The following is an 18,285-nucleotide window of genomic DNA, read 5'->3' on the forward strand; positions in this document are numbered from 1 at the left end:
TTCCCACTTTTTCACCTGCATACCCTCTATTCATAGCCAACTCTTTTGCTCCGAGACACTTCTTTCTGTTCCCAGTGAAAATATCTTTTTATAAAGATCTTTTCACTAAAAGGTTGCTTTAGAAAGACCGCTCTGTGACCACATGCAACAGTCTTTCTAAAGCGAACTGTTACACCCCTGCCGCACACGAGTGTATGCAGGGGCTGACGGGCTCTACGGGACCAGGAAGCGGAGGGCAAGGAGAAAAGGAGTGTGTGTTGTATGTGTTTTGGTTTAGGGGGGTCGGAGGGTAGGACTGAAATCCTGTGGGTGGGTGGGGCGAGGGGGTAGGGGCTGACCTCCCATGGGCAGGGTAAGGGGGGGGAGAACAATGGTGGGTTGGTGGATGAAATCCTCCAAATATTTTTTTTTTAAAAGGGAAAACCGCATTTTAAAGTTCTCAAGAGAAATAGACCTTTACAATGACTGTTTTCCGATCAAAAGATAATCGGTCAAAGTAAATCGGTCTTTTTCTCTTGAGACTTTAAAAAAAAGGTAATTTCACATAGAACCCTTCTTTCAACTGCACTTGCCTTATGTAGTCTAGAAGGACTCTTATCAGGGGAAGAGTCTTGACATCATCTTTCAATATAAAGCGCCAAATAGACTTTCTGGAACTCTTGAGGCCATCACACATCATAGCCTGTGTGAATAAAGCTCCTAAAAACATTTAAGATATTTGTGTACAATAGAAAGAGGAGGTAGCCATTAAGGGCCTCTTTATTCCTCCTGGTTTTTTACCTTGTATTTCCCAACTGCTACATATCTCGTACATACATCTATGCTCACATCTGCATTCTGACTGTTGTCATTTTACCCAATTGTTTGTTTACCCAGGTTTGTCCTATTTTGTTCACCCATTCTCCGCAACTCACTCTTTCACTCTTCTCACCTTCCCATTTCCTCACATCCCTTAAACTATAGTTTGGTTTAACACCCTGGGGCGGCGGCGTCATAATTCTCTCAACCAAGGACAAGGATAGAATAATAGCCAAATAACATAACCTAACCATTGGCTCCTGCCATCTGACGGGTGGGGCAATAAATCACCCTCAGCAGATGTTCTGCGCATCTTTTTAGTAGTGAGCAAGTCGAGCAAACCTATCTGTAGGCCTGCCTTATGAACCACTGGAGTCAGGACATGTTTTGAGAACAGATGCTAAATGATGTTGGGGTGAGCCCCTGGATGACTTCACCATGAGCACCTGTGGCTTACTTAAGAGAGTTGCCTTGAGAAAAATTCTTGAGCGATGGGCGATTCATCCCTTGTTCTAAAAGCCCTCTGCCTCCGTCAGCCATTAAATATATGTATATTTGTGATTTACTTCTACTAAAAGAGTATATTTTTAAGTAAATCTCCTTTGCGGACAATCCCTTTGTGTGCTTGCAAGTCCACAAAGTGTACTTGTTACCCCGCCATTCACTTCCTAATAGTGATGCCAGGGTGAACTTCATGTTAACACATAGAGAACCAGGACTAACTTAGTGGAACCGCCTTACCGAACACTAAATTGTCTTTTCAAAGGCCTTACTGGGGGATACTTGACAAATATCCCTAACGCACAGCCACACAACAATCCCCTCCACAAACCTACACTACCTGATACAGATACAACATCTTACTAAACAACTGCAGAAATCTATTTTACTACTATGCAGTCATGCTCACATCAGTGTAACCATGATGTGACTGTTTCTGAATTTGCAATACTGCAATCTGTGTTCTTCCACTTACCAACTCTTCTACACATCAACATAATATCATGTAAATGTTTTTGAATGTTTTGAACTGCCCTGCAATAACGTAACATGCTGTTCTTTTCTGCTCCAAGTTGCAAGAAGCAATTAAGAATGTGGTGTACAGTATATAAAACAAGTACATATAAACACTAGCATGTTTTCTGCAAGAACCTTCCAGGGAAGCACATGTTTGAAACTGTTAAGTTAGACCAGATGTGCTTGGATTTCATTATCAAACGTTTGTTTCCACAGTTCTATGGCATTGTTCTGGATATCCCATGACACTGTCTGCAAATTCTTCCATGTGCTATGGATGCCCTAATGCGTTCTTGTTATAAAATTGGTGCGCAAATATAAAAGATGAGGTTAATGATCTACTTGGATGCCTATAAAGACTTCTAATGAGTTGGTCAGTTAACCATTTGTGAATTGCTGTTCTGTATTATGTCTAGGTGGAAGAGAAAATCAAGCAGACCCATCGTAAATACCTCCTTCAAGAACAATTGAAAATCATCAAGAAAGAGTTAGGGCTGGAGAAAGAGGACAAGGATGCCATTGAAGAGAAGTTCAGGGAACGGTTGAACAGCTTAGTGGTGCCTGCGCATGTTATGGAAGTGATTGATGAAGAGTTGAACAAGCTTGGGCTGTTGGATAATCACTCTTCTGAGTTCAGGTAAGGGTTTGGACTGGAACAACATCTTCTAAATGGTGGCACTGCCCTCCAGATACCTATGAATGGTTCTTATAGCAGCAGGTCATCTGAACATTACATTGCAAGCAGCAATCGCATTTATGGTTGAATATATTGAAGAGCAAATAGTACTTCACATGTGATGTTGATTCCAGTGCAGAATTTGTTGCAAAGGTTAGTTACAGAGTTCCTTGGATGTGGTTATACAAAGGATATGAGTTTATTTGCTCTTAGATAACAAAGCAAAAACACAGAACTCAATGGGAGTTCTGTCAGAGAAGCCAGGCTCTCAAGATCATTCTCGGATAGCAGTGAAGTCGTAGACCGCGTTCTTGTCTTGCAAGGCAATACCCTGATTCGCATAACTACTCTATCGGTACAAACACCCAATAACCTGACCAATCCACTAGACCACACCCTTTACAGGCCATGCCTTTGTGACACAAATGACTTACTAGCAACATTCTATATGCAATTACAAAATTGATTAGGGTGGAGTCCTTCCCTCCAATGGCCAGTCCCCAAAGATGGGTAAGAGTCTGCCATTGACACACATGTTCTCTCTTCATAAGTGACCTGACCTGATCCTTCTGGAAATTTCCCATCGGATGATGGTTGGAAATGCCAACTTCCACGCTACACTTGGTGCTGAATTTCCATTACTACAGCCTCTGGTCCCACTTCTAAATCGCTCCACACCACGTAACCCAGGAAGGCCACTGCTCTGTCTCCATTGCTGATTCTCGGGTCCCATTTATGCAATTCAGACAAGCTCAAGAAAACTTTAGACATTATATATCTCCATGAATATAGCTAAATTAGTCTTAATTTATTAGCTGTAAAGAAGAAAGGCCAAGTTTCAATGGCCATGTGCAGGAGTAAGTGCTCTAGAAGCTGTGAAATTAATTGGTCACAAGATGTTGACAAACCCACATAATATAACATAATTTCTTTTAACATGCTCCCATGTTTCACTACAATGGAACACCATCCTTTCTACATTGAATTTTTTTATGGGAACCATTTCTACATGGACAGACCTTCATAGATCCCGTTGCTGAAAACTAAATGTAATCAGACGTCAATTTCTTTCTGTGAAATGCCATCTTCCCTGTACATGTCCGTATTCCATCCACTGTGAAAATAGACAATAGCTTCCCCAATAAGAGTTGGTAAAGATCTGGATGTATATGAAATTAAGTGTATCCCTTCGATACAAACCTCTTTAACAGCAATCAAAAAATCCTGCTATTATATGCATTAGCCCTACAATGGCAAAGATCATATATATCATATATATATATATTTCTGAGGCTTGTGGAATCTGCTTAGATCACATGCTGTGCATAGGCCGACATCTAGTGGAAGCTGCGGAGTATTACAGTTTGTTTTTCGAAACTCGAAAATGGGCGTCGACACAGGCGTGCCAGTAATACTATCCCTAGTGTGACGTCCACTGTACCCAAGATCCCTCACGCGTCTAGGATCCTCAGATTGTTTTTTCCCCCATACTGGTCGGAAGCATTTGCGGAGTCCCCTGGCCTTAGCCATACTTTTGCTAATAATCAAATTTATAATTCTTATTGACATCCTTCCCCAACCCAACGTCGACCCTCGACGACGGCTGGAGAAGACATCGACCGTCGGCTGCTGCACGACGGATCGGGGCCTCGGAAGGCCGCTGGCCTCGGCCCGGGCCTAGTAGGCCGCTGGCCTCGGCCCTGCAAGTAGGGAGAGTGGGGGGTGGTACATACTCTTCACTCTTGATATATAGTTACACCTTATATATTTCCTACACTTACCAGCCCGCTGCCTCAAGGTGCGTATGGAGGGTACCCCTTTCCAATTCTGCCCCAAGTGCAACCGCAAATACCCTTGGGTCGACAGGCACGCCACGTGCAATCTCTGCTTGCCGAGGGACCACCCCGAAGCGAACTGCAGAGCGTGTAGTAGGTTTAAACCTAAGACACTTAAGGACCGTTCGACAAAGCGTTGGGCCCACCACGCCAGGCAGGCGGCCATGGCAGCGGAGGGCGCCTTCAGCGATGGCAGTGACGCCGTACTTTCGGACGGCGAGGGCATTACGGCGTCGAAAGACAGCCGAGCGCAGGTCCCCGACCTTGGAAGGTCGTCCGGCAGGGCGGCTATGGGGAAGACCCCCGGCGACGCAAGTGCTACACACCCTACACACACTAAACACACTAAGTCCAACCGAACCTCGACTACGTCGACTTCTCGGAAAGAGGCACAGATAGAACGGTCCGACTCGGTGTCCTCTGGGCGCTCTCGATCGAGATCGCCTCATGACGCAAGGCAATCATCCACTCTTGCCAAGAGTGCCTCGCTCCCTAGACTAACGGAAGTTCGATCGTCGGAGGACGAAGACGACTTCCACCCCCAGGCCGCGCTCCAAGAGACGGAGCCCGCAGTTAACACCAGAGAGGCCCCACGCTCGAAAGACACAGATACCTCTTCCGATCCTCGACGCCAGACGTCGAAAGTCTCCGGTGCCTCCAAGGGACAGGGAAAACACTTTTCCACGCACGGGGAAGGGGGGAAACAGCGGAAAGCACATTCTTCCACTCCTGTAAGGCCATCCTTTCCCCCAAAGCACACAGACAAATACAAGTCTACTGCAACATCCAGCAAGGGTACCCTTGATAAGTCCCCAAAATTGCCTACTAAAGTCATCCCCTGTTCCAAAGAATGGTCCAGTGAAGACATAGACAGGGTCATGTCAAGGATGTCTTCCTTGGCAGATTTTTACGACAAGAATCCAGAGCATTTCCTCTCGTATGACCCTCAGGGGGCCACACCCTCAGGTTCCACTGATCCTATCCCCCTAAGTAAAAAGGCCCGGTTTGAAAGACCTGAACCCTTTGAGGTGCAGCCTTACTCTACTCCATACTCTACTCCACACCCCAGGTACCAAGGAGAGCCTTTCCCTGAGGGGGACCAGGAGTTTGAAATGATGGAGGAACAAACCGGGGCGGAATACTATGCGGATGATGAGGACCAGGAGGAGGGAGAAGATGAGCAGGAAATTTACAGAGTAGATTCCCCGGTAGAGAACGAAGCCCCAATTACCGACTCGCCAGTCGATAACCAACCCCTCCTTAATGAGGTTCTCGCTCGCGCGGCAGAACATTTTCACATCGACACCCACGGTGTACAGGAGGAAAGGGACTTCGCAGAAGAGTTGGTGGGAGAGAGGAGGCTGGTCGCTCAGACCATCCCTATCCTTAAATCCATCCAACGAAGAATAGATCCATCCCTGGTGAACCCAAACCTCACCAGAGCAGTCAACCCCAGGGTCGAAAAACTTTTCCGGGCAGCCCAGTCTGACCCTCTCTATATAAGAGGACATCTTAAACCAGACTCCCTAGTTGTTACCAACACTCGGAAAAGGGCTGGAACACCCTTATCTTCGTCAGAAGCTCCTCCCGACAAGGAGAGCAAAAAACTTTACGGGTTTGGCAGGAAGGTAGCCTCAACGTCCGCCTACCAAGCAAGGATTGCTAACTCCACCACCCTGTTGGCCAGCTACAACTGCCATCAATGGGAAGAGGTCGCGGCACTCATAGCCTCTGCTCCTGAACCGTTAAAAGGCCAATTGGCTCGGATCTCGGCAGAAGGGAGAGCCGTGTCTGGTTGCATATTAAAAGCAACTTTCGACGCCGCGGACAACGCAGGGAGATTGATAGCAGAAGGTACTGTTATCAAAAGACATGCGTGGTTACGGCAGTCGGGGTTCAAAACAGAAACTCAGGCTTCATTAATAGATAAGCCGGTGGAACCAGATCTATTGTTTGGGAAAGCGGTCGAAGACGCACTAAAAAACGCCAAGGAAGAATACGAAACACTGAAATCCCTTGGCCAACTAACCAACAAACCCCCTAACCAGAGGGGGAACAGTAATTTTCGTCGCCCACGCGGCCAAAATTCACAAAGAGGCAACTATGCCCAGGGACAGGGTACACAGTGGAACAACAGCCAGCAGCAGTCTACCCAAAGTTACGGCAGGGGTAACAAGAGAGGTCGTGGGAGAGGCAGAGGCAGCCCCAACAAGGGAGGTGGCACTCCTCCACCAAAGCAGTGACGCTCAGTTCAGGGTCCCTTCTCATGCAACCCCAGTAGGGGGACGCATTTCCAACTTCACCCAGGTTTGGGAAGGGATCATCTCAGACAGATGGGTGCTGTCAACAGTGTCCACAGGATATTGTATAGAATTACTGCAGCGTCCCCGGAACCATCCTCCACGACAAAGAGTACACTCCTTAGAACATCAGAAGATCCTTCTCGAGGAGATCGCCATTCTGCTAGAAAAGGACGCGATAGAACTCGTCCCAGGACACCAGGTAAACAAGGGTATCTATTCAACTTACTTCCTTGTGCCAAAGAAAGATTTGACAATGCGCCCAGTATTGGACTTACGGCCTGCCAACAAGTATGTCAAGCCCCAAAAATTCCGTATGACCACGCTACAAGAGGTAATCCCCCTCCTAAAAAAGGGGGATTACATGGCAACCTTGGATATGAAAGATGTTTATTTTCATATTTCCATGCTCCCTGCGCACAGAAAGTACTTGCGCTTCAAGGTGGACAGTCGCCACTACCAATTCAAGGTACTGCCCTTCGGGATAACTTCAGCACCAAGGGTATTCACCAAGGTACTGGCGGTGGCAGCTGCACACCTACGCAGGGAGGCAATCCCAGTGTACCCTTATCTGGACGACTGCTCATAACGGGGGAAACCCCAGGGATTTGCAGGACAAACATTCAAAGGACTATCGACCTCCTCCACGAATTAGGCTTCTCAATCAACGAGAAGAAGTCGAGCCTGGTGCCAAGCACCTCAAAACAGTTCCTAGGAGCAATCCTAGATACTCAGAAAGGGTTGACCTTCCCTTTGGAAGAAAGAATTCGGAATATAGTACTGCAAATTCCACATTATCAGTCCGGTCAACAAATAACGGTACGCAAAGCAATGCGGTTACTGGGCATGATGGCGTCATGCATTTACCTGGTCCCCCACGCGCGACTGCGCATGCGTCCCATGTAGGAATGGTTGGCGAAACAGTGGTCTCAGGCAGGTGGTCAGTGGGACGATCTAGTGGTCGTTTCGCCAACACTTGTACAGAGCCTACACTGGTGGACAAGAGAAAATCTCGCAAGGGGAAAAACCTTTTACGATCCCGAAGTACAAGCAGTGGTGACTACAGATGCATGCCTGACTGGGTGGGGAGCTCACCATCTCCACCACACAGCTCAGGGTCTCTGGTCTCACTCAGTAGCCAAGAACCACATAAACCTGCTAGAGCTTCTGGCAGTATTCAGAGCGCTTCGGGCGTTCGAGCCCCATCTACTAAACTTGTCGGTGCAGATCCTGACGGACAGCACGACAGCCATGTTCTATCTGAACAAGCAAGGAGGGACTTGTTCGCCAAATCTGTCCAAGCTTGCCCAGAAAATCTGGATATGGGCACTCAAACGGAACATCTTCCTGTCATCGCAACATGTTCCAGGGGAGCTCAATTCCCTAGCGGATGCTCTAAGCAGAGACTCCCTCCCAGAAGAACACGAATGGGTCCTTCACAGAAAGATCGTAGAAGATCTCTTCTCTCAGTGGGGTTTCCCCACTATAGACTTATTCGCCACAAGCGAAAACAAACAATGCCCAGGATTTGCATCCAGGTTCCCCCAGCCAGACTCCCAAGGGAACGCCCTGTGGATGAACTGGTCAGGGATGTTTGCGTACGCTTTTCCACCAACTCCTCTCATCAGGAAAGTGGTGTACAAGATGAACAAGGAATCGATGACGCTCATCCTAGTTGCTCGCATGTGGGCGAGACAACCATGGTTTCCACACCTACGCAGGATGGCGGTGTGCGAGCCCATCAAACTTCCAGCCTGGTACAACCTACTGTCCCAGCAACAAGGTCAGACAGTGCACCAGCAACCCAACTCAATGAACCTGGCAGCATGGCTCCTGAGGTCATAGAGTTTGGACATCTCAATTTACCACAGAGGTGTATGGATATCCTAAAAGAATCCAGGAAACCAAACACAAGGCACTGTTACTTTGACAAGTGGAAGAGATTCATTATTTGGTGCCAGAATAAAGAAATCAACCCTGTTAATTGCACTCCTTCCAACATTGTGACATACATGCTCCACCTGCTGGATGCAGGATTGGTTTTTAACTCTCTGAAAGTACACCTGGCAGCCCTCTCGGCTTACACCACATCCCATAACAGGGTGTCGTGGTGGAAAGTACCAGTAGTTAAAGCCTTCATGGAAGGAGTAAAGAGACTTCCGATTTCGAACCCACCGCCAGGATGGGACCTTAATGTGGTGCTAGCTAAGCTCATGGGCCCACCTTTCGAACCCATGCATAAAAGTAGTCTCAAACACCTGACGTATAAAACGGCCTTCTTAGTAGCCATTACCTCTATAAGAAGGGTCAGTGAAATTCAGGCTCTGTCAGTGCAGGATCCTTTCTTTACTATCCATAAAGACAAACTGGTTTTACGCACACACCCTAGGTTCTCACCTAAATTTATATCAAAGTTCCATGTAAACCAGTCCATCGAGCTTCCGGCTTTCTTCCAGAACCCGCAAAGCTCGGCTGAGGTGAAACTACACACCCTAGATGTGCGTAGGGCGGTCCTCTACTATGTAAATAAAACCAGACCGCTAAGGAAAACAGATCAACTGTTTGTCTCCGTAGCTACAGGCAGAGAGGGAGATCGCGTCTCTAAAGGCGCTATCTCGAAGTGGATAATCAACTGTATACAGCTGTGTTACTCTCTTTCTGAGAAAACTCTGCCTTTTACGCCAAGAGCCCACTCTACTAGAGGCATTGGGGCCACTCTGGCTTTCATTGCAAATGTTCCCCTCGACACCATTTGCAAAGCAGCTACTTGGAGCTCCATATTCACTTTTACTCAGCATTACTGCATTGACACTCATTCCAAGACAGATACACAAGTGGGACAAGCGGTTCTAAGACACCTGTTTGCTCATGACCCTTCTCACATCCCACCTCCTTCTTCTGGTACTGCTCGCTAATCTATGCACAGCATGTGATCTAAGCAGATTCCACAAGCCTCAGAAGGGATACATTACTCACCGTAATCGTATTTCTGATGCTTGTATCTGCTTAGATTCACATGCGACCCACCCTTCCTCCCCTCCGAGAGAAGGCGCATGATTGCTTGTAGTCTTACCTTTCTGTCTATCTGCTTGGATTATCTGTACTCACGCTACTCCTCATGCTTCCTCATGTCAGAAAAAATACAATCTGAGGATCCTAGACGCGTGAGGGATCTTGGGTACAGTGGACGTCACACTAGGGATAGTATTACTGGCACGCCTGTGTCGACGCCCATTTTCGAGATTCGAAAAACAAACTGTAATACTCTGCAGCTTCCACTAGATGTCGGCCTATGCACAGCATGTGAATCTAAGCAGATACAAGCATCAGAAATACGATTACGGTGAGTAATGTATCCCATATATATGTATATATATATTTTCTGATGCTTGTGTAATCTGCTTAGATCACATGCTATGCATAGGCCGACATCTAGTGGAAGCTGCAGAGTATTACAGTTGAATTTCGAAACTCGAAAATGGGCGCCGAAATAGGGCGTGCCAGTAATACTATCCCTATTGTGACGTCCCATGTACCCATGATCCCTCACGCGTGTGGGTCTCTCAGATCGTTTTTTTTCCACCATCGTGAGTGGCCGCTAAATATAAGCGTAGTCCATTTTTGCTGCACACCATTGAACTTTATTAATTAAGTTACTGTGGCTTCCTTTCCCTTTGCCGACGCTGTGATTCGACGCGGTAAAGATTGAAGAAGACTTTGAAGCTGACCGTCGGACGAAGACTTGGACAGCGCCACCTGGCCTTGGAAGGCCCTTTCGGCCTCGGCCTTACAATAGGGAGAGTGGGGGGTGGACATAAACATGTATATTCCCATCCTTTACCATAGTCGCCCAGCTGCCTACATACGTTATGGAGCGTACTCCTTTTTAAGTTCTGCCCCTCTTGTAATAGAAAGTTCACGTGGGTCGACAAGCATAGGGTCTGTAATCTCTGCTTGAATAGAGACCACGACGAGGTGCATTGTCGGGCGTGTAAACTACTCCGACCAAAAACCCTCAAGGACAGGCAAACAAAACATTGAGCCTATCACGCCATGCAGGCCGAGACCTCCATAGACTTCGAAGAGGCATCCAACAACAGCAGCAACGCCGTCCCTTCGGACTGCGAGGGTGAGGGGGAGCCCCAGCGTTCCCCAGTGCCAGTGCCCGACCCTAGTAGACAGGCCAGCGGTCCTGTTATGGGGAAGACACCCAGCGGCAAGGGCACAACACTCCCCCACAAACACATACCCCATGGTGATGCGAGTAAGGTCGCACACCGAGAGTCGACGGTGAAAGGCAAATCATCTGATCCTTTGTCCTCTCGGTGCCCCCAGCGGCCGCCACATGACAAGACCGTTAAAAGAATAAGTCACCCAACTCGATACTCCCCAGTCCGGCCACGCGACGGCAAAACACGCCGCGCAAGCCATCCCGCCATCAAAGTTCGGCCTACATCCGGGGACAAGTCCAGGGAGTCCTCCTTAACCAACTCTTCGACCCTGAGCTCCAAAAAATCATCTTCTAAGAGCAGGGACCATAAGGAGAGACAGATCCTGTTCCTCTAGGGAGAGTGACTCTCTTGACAGGGGAAACATTAAAAAACCTTCTGGCCAACAGAGTATGCCCTTTCAGGATACTACAATACATACAGTCTGAAGACACACATCAGCCTGACCCTACTAATCTTGAGGAATAAGAGGAACATACCCCTCTACCACCACTCCTGCCTCCACCTACTCAGGGGTAATACCCAGTCTGGCCAAATGGTCTGCAGAAGACATTGACCTAGTCATGAGTTGCATGACTTGCCTAGCAAATTTCTTTGAAAAATATCCCCAAATTCTGCAGAATTTGAACACCACGCCTCCCACTACACAGGCGTCTAGTTCCAACATAACACCTACAACCTCTCAGTCCCAGGCATCGGGTGTAAACCCTATAAAAAGAGATCTCTCCCCTCTATAGAATTGGCGGTTGAACCACCACACAAGACTCCTCGTGTCTCCTATGATCTTTATGATCAGGATGTAGGGGATGAGGAATACTTAGAGGAGAGTGAACCCCCTTGTAGGGACATTGAGGATTATGACGAAGGGGAAGAGGACGACCAAGACCAAGACCAGGAAGACTCTGAGTCTGTAGTTTTTGCAATGGACTCTCCAGTCCCGCAAGAGCCTGTCTTACTAGACTCCCCTGTTGATAACCAGCCACTATTTAATGATATACTAATAATGGCAGCAGAGCATTTTGGCATCGAAACACAAGAGGTCCAACAGGACAAAGACTTTGCTGAGAATATGTTAGCCGATAAAAAACCGGCAACCCAGTTCATCCCCCCTGCTCAAATCGGTCCAAAGCCCCTCCGGACAAGGCGAGCAAAACATTATATGCCATGGGCAGGAAGATAGCTTCCACTGCAGCATACCAGGTGCGTATAGCAAACAACTCCACCTTGCTATCCAGCTATGATTGCACAAAGTGGGATGAGGTAAAGGCACTAGCAGAGTCAGCGCCAGAGCGCCAGAGCCACTGAAAGCAAAACTCTCCCTTTGGCTGCTGCAGGCAGAGCTACAGCAGGCGTCCTCTTGAAGAATAACTTTGATGCAGCTGACAACGCTGTAGTGATAAACAGTACCCGCACCCCCCTGGGATCCAGCCCTTTGTGCAAAGTAAATCACTCCTAATTACCTTCCCACACAAATAAGGTTTAAGACGCACGATGAACTCAGTCTGGAAAAAAGCCAATCACACAGAATATATGATGCTTGCATTTATTATCTACAGTGTCTAATGAGAACTAAGCAGCAATTTACAATAATGTGGAAATAGAAAGTGCAAGCTATATAATGCCAATTATCAATCACAGATGAATATTCAATTATTTGGTCTTACGCTCCTAACAAAATGTAGATGAAGGTACGATCTGATCACACCCAGGACCCTCGCCGCTGCAGGTGCCCGGCACTCCTCGGAAGAGGAGGGGAGGACTGGCCAAGCCCCCACAGTCCTACACCAGAGCGGGGATGTGATGCTAGGAGTGTCGGCCCAGATAGTGCACAGCTGGTCGTCCAGGCACTGTTCTTCTTGGTACGCGCGTCTTTCCAACAGCCCAGGATGAGTCCTCCCTTCCCTGGTCCAAGTATAGTTCTCTTATTAGGAGCTGCACATCAATCATCATGACGTGTCAGCGCTTCGAGAAGCTTCTAGGCTCACCCTTCCGGGCAGTAAACATGTTTTCGCTTGGAAAGTTACAAGACTGGAAATAGCCAGTCTTGGCTCCCAGGCTTCGGGCACTGTTTTGAGAAGATCTGACATTCTTGCCTTATCAGTGCACCTGACTCGCAGAGCGAAGACGAGCAAAGCTGTGCCTGGCTCCCAAGGGCTGCGTAGAGCCTCTTGCAAATGCTAGATGTTTTATGTCTTCAGAAAAGGCCTTCGCAATTAACCCCTTGCAAGCATGCAGGCTCACCCAGTTCGAGAGGCCTGGTTGATGTCAGCATTTTCCTCCACGCTTCGAATAGGCTCTAATACACACAAGATAGCTCAGTGGGTTAGTGCAAATGCAGGTTACTGCAAGCGACTAGCAGCTTATCACGACAAACGCTGGACGCGTTATTGCAGAAGCCACCATTTTAAAATGACATGCCTGGCTTAGACAATCGGGGTTTAAACTTGAGACTCAAGCTACCCTACTGAATATGCCAGTGGAGCAAACCGTATTATTTGGGAAGTCAGTGGAAGATGCCCTCAAGTCTGCCAAAGACGAATATGAGACTCTCAAATCACTTGGTCAACTGACTAATAGAAACCACAAAGAGGTGGTAGTAATTTTCATCGCTTTTGGGGGCAAAGCGCGCACAGAGGAACAGGCTACAACCAGAACCAAGGTTTCTCTTGGAATACAAATCAACAAGCCACCCAAGGTTACCCCAGGGGTCAGCGCAGGGCCTGCGGAAGAGGGAGAGGTTCCCCCACGAGAGGTGGAGGGACACCCTCTAAGCAGTGACGCCCTGCTACGGATCCCCTCCCATGCCTCCCCAGTCTGGGGACGAATAACGTTTTACACCCACGCATGGGAGGGTATAACATCAGACAAATGGGTGTTATCAACGGTGAATGGGGATTACTGTATAGAGCTTCAAGGAAAACCATCAAACCTCCCCCCACGCCAAAAGAAACCATCGCAGGAAGAACAACTCATCCTGCTAGAAGAGGTGAAAGCTCCACTCCTCAAGAACGCCATAGAGGTCGTTCCACACAAATAGGTAAACAAGGGTATTTATTCAACGTACTTCCTTGTTCCAAAAAAAGATCTGACCATGCGCCCAGTACTAGACCTGCGCCCTGCAAACAAATTTGTAAAACCACAACAATTTTGCATGACAACGATACAAGAAGTAATCCCTCTGTTAAAAAGGGGGATTACATAGCAACATTGGACATGAAAGATGCTTATTTTCATATCTCAATGTTCCAGCGCACAGAAGATTCTTGCGATTCAAAGTAGCAGACCAACACTATTAGTTCAAGGTGCTGCCCTTCGGTATAGCCTCCGCTCCAAGGGTGTTCACCAAAGTACTGGCAATGGTGGCAGCGCACCTATGCAGGGAGTCAATCCCAGTGTACCCTTACCTGGCCGACTGGCTGATCACGGGAGAAAACTACTGTTTTCGCAAGCTGAACACGCAAAGGACAATAGACCTTCTCTTCCAATTGGGCTTCTCAATAAACGAGAAAAAGTCAAGTTTGATACCAAACACGTCAAAACAGTTCCTAGGAGCTGTATTAGATACAAAGACAGGCTTGGCCTACCCATCCATGGAAAGCGTGCAAAATATGCTTTGACAAATACCCCAGTATCAAGCCGGTCTCCGGATAAGCGTACGCAAAGCAATGCGCCTGCTAGGTATGATGGCATAATGCATTTACCTAGTCCCCCACGCGCTCTTGCGCATGCGACCAATGCAGGAATGGTTGGCGAAACAATGGTCTCAGGCAAGTGGTCAGTGGGACGATCTAGTGGTTGTTTCGCCAACATTGGTTCAGAACTTACGCTGGTGGTCAAGGGAAAATCTACTCACAGGAAAACCCTTCCACGAACCGGAAGCACAAGCGGTCGTCACAACAGACGCGTCCCTTTCTGGGTGGGGGAGGGGGCACTACCTTCACCACACAGCACACGGCCTGTGGTCACAAGTGACAGCACAGAAACACATAAATGTTCTGGAGTCATTGGCAGTCCTCAAGGCCCTACAAGCCTTCGAAAAACACCTAGCCAACCTGACGGTACAAGTCCTAACAGACAGCACCACCGCAATGTTCTCTCTCAACAAACAGGGAGGTACACACTCTCCAAATCTGTCCAAGCTGGCACAGAAAATATGGAAGTGGGCACTCAGACGAGGGATGTCCTTGTCCTCACAACATGTTCCAGGAATACTGAACACACTAACGGACTCTCTCAGCAGAGACCCTCTACCAGAAGAGCACGAGTGGAAACTACACAGAGACCTCGTAGACCACATCTTCTCTCTTTGGGGTTACCCCTCTCTAGACTTGTTAGCTACAAGCGAAAACAAGCAATGCCCAGACTTTGCGTCCAGGTTCCCCCAGCCAAGCGGGATGTACAGGTTAGAATGTAGGAATGGCAAATACAGCTGTTGCAGCTTGGATTATCTATAGAGGTCAGTCTTTTAGTGACCGTTTGGATCCATTAGTGAAGGCAAATGGACTTTCTTTCCAGGGCATAAACTGACCAACACCAACTAAAACATTGGAGAACTCCGAATATTTTTCTCTGAAAACATTAACAAACGAACTGTTGTCAAGTCTTATCTGTGATGTCACTCCAGCTAGAGCTGCTCTGAAATGACCCCTACCTGTGCAGAAGATTGTGATTTCCTCAGAGAGACAACTGCTCAGAATCTGTGATGATCGGCATCGGGTTTGGCCGCGAGAGCTGAATGAGAAATCTGGCATACCAGAAGAGCTGTGGCCTTGAAGTAAGTACAGCAGTTGAAGATGCCAGTGGATGCTGTTTGTTTCAAGCTGGAGGGCATATCGATGGAGTTTGGGCCCAAAGCCAAATCCTACCAGGTCAGAGGACTGCATGCTCATGATGGACTGGATGACCCCTAGTGACATTTTGAAAGTGCATATGTCTGTCCCGTTTCCACTGTCTGGATAGGTTTAAGAACGGATTAGAGTTTATGGCCTTTCGAAACCTCCCCAGCTGCAATGTCTGCACAAACGAGTGGAAGATCAAGTAATGTTGGTAGTGAATAGAATCTTTTGGGGAAGGTTGGGTTGTTGCTACGTGCATACAAGGTGCAAAATTATTCACAGCAATGGATAGCGTTGTCTGCGTTGGTGGGACACCCTAAGTAGATATAGGTTTATGGCTTAGAACTCAGTAGAATCCATAACGTTCTGCTGATGGAACAGACCCAGTTAGTGAATTTGCAGTACGATGCCACAAAGGTTAAATAACCTATTACAACTCCTTCTGCAGCATTGAATCTTTCATGGATTCACATGCTTATAATATTCCACGTCGTCAGGCTAGGAACCCTCTCGCTTTTTATAAAAAGTGTTTTCCCTTGGAAAACTTTGACACTTGAGTGTCCTATCGACGTTCTTTTGGGACGCTTACGCACCACCCAATAGGACGTAGGGTATAAATAGACCCGCCCCGCGGCTTCTCAGATTTCAACCGTCTCCAAAGTGTCAGGATCCCCTCGTGCTTTCTACGCTTTTGTGGGTTGTAGTCATTTCTGTCCCAATGTAGGGGGGAAAGCGTTGTTTCGCCCTTGCGCCACGTGCGGAATGAAAAAGGTATATGAATGGGACGGACACATGGACAGCCTCTATTGCCTCTACCCTCATCACTCTGCTGATACTTGTGACATCTGCAAAGGTTTCTCGCAGAAAACATTGAAGGCCCGCAATCGGCATCTGATATCGTGGCTGAACGAGGGGGCCAACCCTCCATCTGAGATAGGATCGGTGCACAGTCTAGCATCAGAGAGGCCTTCCCCTACAGGTCCTCGCCGGTCGGTGTCGACTGAACCGCCGGCAAAGAAGTCACGGCCTACAGAAAAGAGACGCCCCTCTTCGGGGAAGCATCTGACGAAAGGGGCTCCTTCATCGTCAAAACATGGTCAATCTGACAAGTCCCAAAGGCCTGAGAAATCTTTTTACTTCTTCGAAAAAGGACAAAAAGGATTCCTCGAAACGCTCCACGTCAGGAGACCATCATAGGTCTTCCTTGAGTAGAGAATCTTTGAACTTTGAGAATCTTTTGGAGATGGGGTCGTCCTTCACTGGATCTCTTTGCCACCCGAGAGAACAAAAAGTGCAAGCAGTTTGCCAGCAGATGGCCTCAGCCAAATTCGCTGGGGGATGCGTTCTCATTCCCCCGTGGACAATCAGGTTCGCGTATGCATTCCCTCCATTTCCACTCATTTGGCGGACCCTCCAGTGGATTCAGAAATACCCATGCCGTGTGATTCCGGTGGCCCCGTACTGGGCCAGGCAGCTGTGGTTCTCAGACCTACTCCATCTATCTGTAGCAGAACCAGTGCGGTTACAAGTGACGCCGGACCTTCTGTTTCAAAACAAGGGTGCAGTTTGGCACCACGACCTGGGCTCTCTCAGCCTGGCTTGGCTCCTGACTTCTCAGAGTTTGGATTACTAAACATTCCTAGTGGCTGTCGCTGCATTTTGGAGGCGGCTAGAGCTCTGTCCGCAAATGTCTCCTATGCATGCAAATGGAAAAGGTTTTGTGTGTGGTGTAAGGATCAGCCTGGGATAGACCCTTTTAAACATTTCATCGGAGCAAATTCTGCCCTACTTATTACACTTGGCAAAGAAAGGTTTGGCGTTCTCCTCCATAAAAGTTCACCTGGTGGCCATTTCTAGATTCACTCGGAAGAGACACCCTACCCCTCTGTTCAGTGATCGTCTCGTTAAACATTTTCTAAGAGGATTGTTTCGGACTTTTCCTCCGGCCAAGAAATTCCCTCCTGGTTGGAGTCTCAATCTGGTGCTGTCGGGTCTGATGAAGGCCCCGTTTGAACCTATGTCGTCGACGGCCCTGCAGTTTTTGTTGTGGAAAGTACCGTTTTTAGTGGCCATTACTTAGGCAAGAAGAATATCTGAGTTGCAAGCTCTAGTGATTGATCCTCCGTACTTACGTTTCTTCAAAGACAAGGTTGTGTTGGCTACTAACCCGCACTTTATTCCAAAGGTGCCAACTACGTTTCATAAACTCTCTTCTATTGAGCTACCATCATTCTTCGCTTCTGCTTCCTCATCGGCAGAAAAGGCGCTACATACGCTGGATGTTAAAAGCGCATTGAAATTTTATCTGAGTCATACTCAGGAATTCAGACGTTCAAGGCAACTGTTTGTGCCTTATGGACCCTCACTCAAGGGAAGAGCAATCTCCAAACAAGGTCTATCTCGCTGGGTCTCATCGGCTATTTCCTTCTGTCACTCTAAGGCGGGAAAGCCTTTGCAGAGGTGCCCGAAGGCGCACTCAATGAGCTCCACCGCGTCATCAGCGGCATTATGGTCAGGGATTCCGGTGGTGGACATCTGTCAGGCGGCCTCCTTGTCGGTGCCACATACATTTACTCGGCATTATTGCCTGGAGCA

General features: G+C 47.9%; 1 protein-coding gene across 1 annotated transcript in view; it reads left to right on the top strand.

Moving 5' to 3' along the window:
- LONP1 (lon peptidase 1, mitochondrial) overlaps window positions 1–18,285 on the top strand; it is a 1,004,634-nt gene that overhangs the window by 445,960 nt on the left and 540,389 nt on the right. The window contains exon 8 of the mRNA XM_069649597.1: window positions 2,232–2,452. Coding sequence (XP_069505698.1) covers window positions 2,232–2,452 — 221 coding nt within the window. The remainder of the gene's footprint in view (window positions 1–2,231; window positions 2,453–18,285) is intronic.

Source organism: Ambystoma mexicanum, chromosome 1p (genome assembly GCF_040938575.1).
Source record: "Ambystoma mexicanum isolate Mex_15411 chromosome 1p, UKY_AmexF1_1, whole genome shotgun sequence".
Classification (NCBI taxonomy): domain Eukaryota; kingdom Metazoa; phylum Chordata; class Amphibia; order Caudata; family Ambystomatidae; genus Ambystoma; species Ambystoma mexicanum.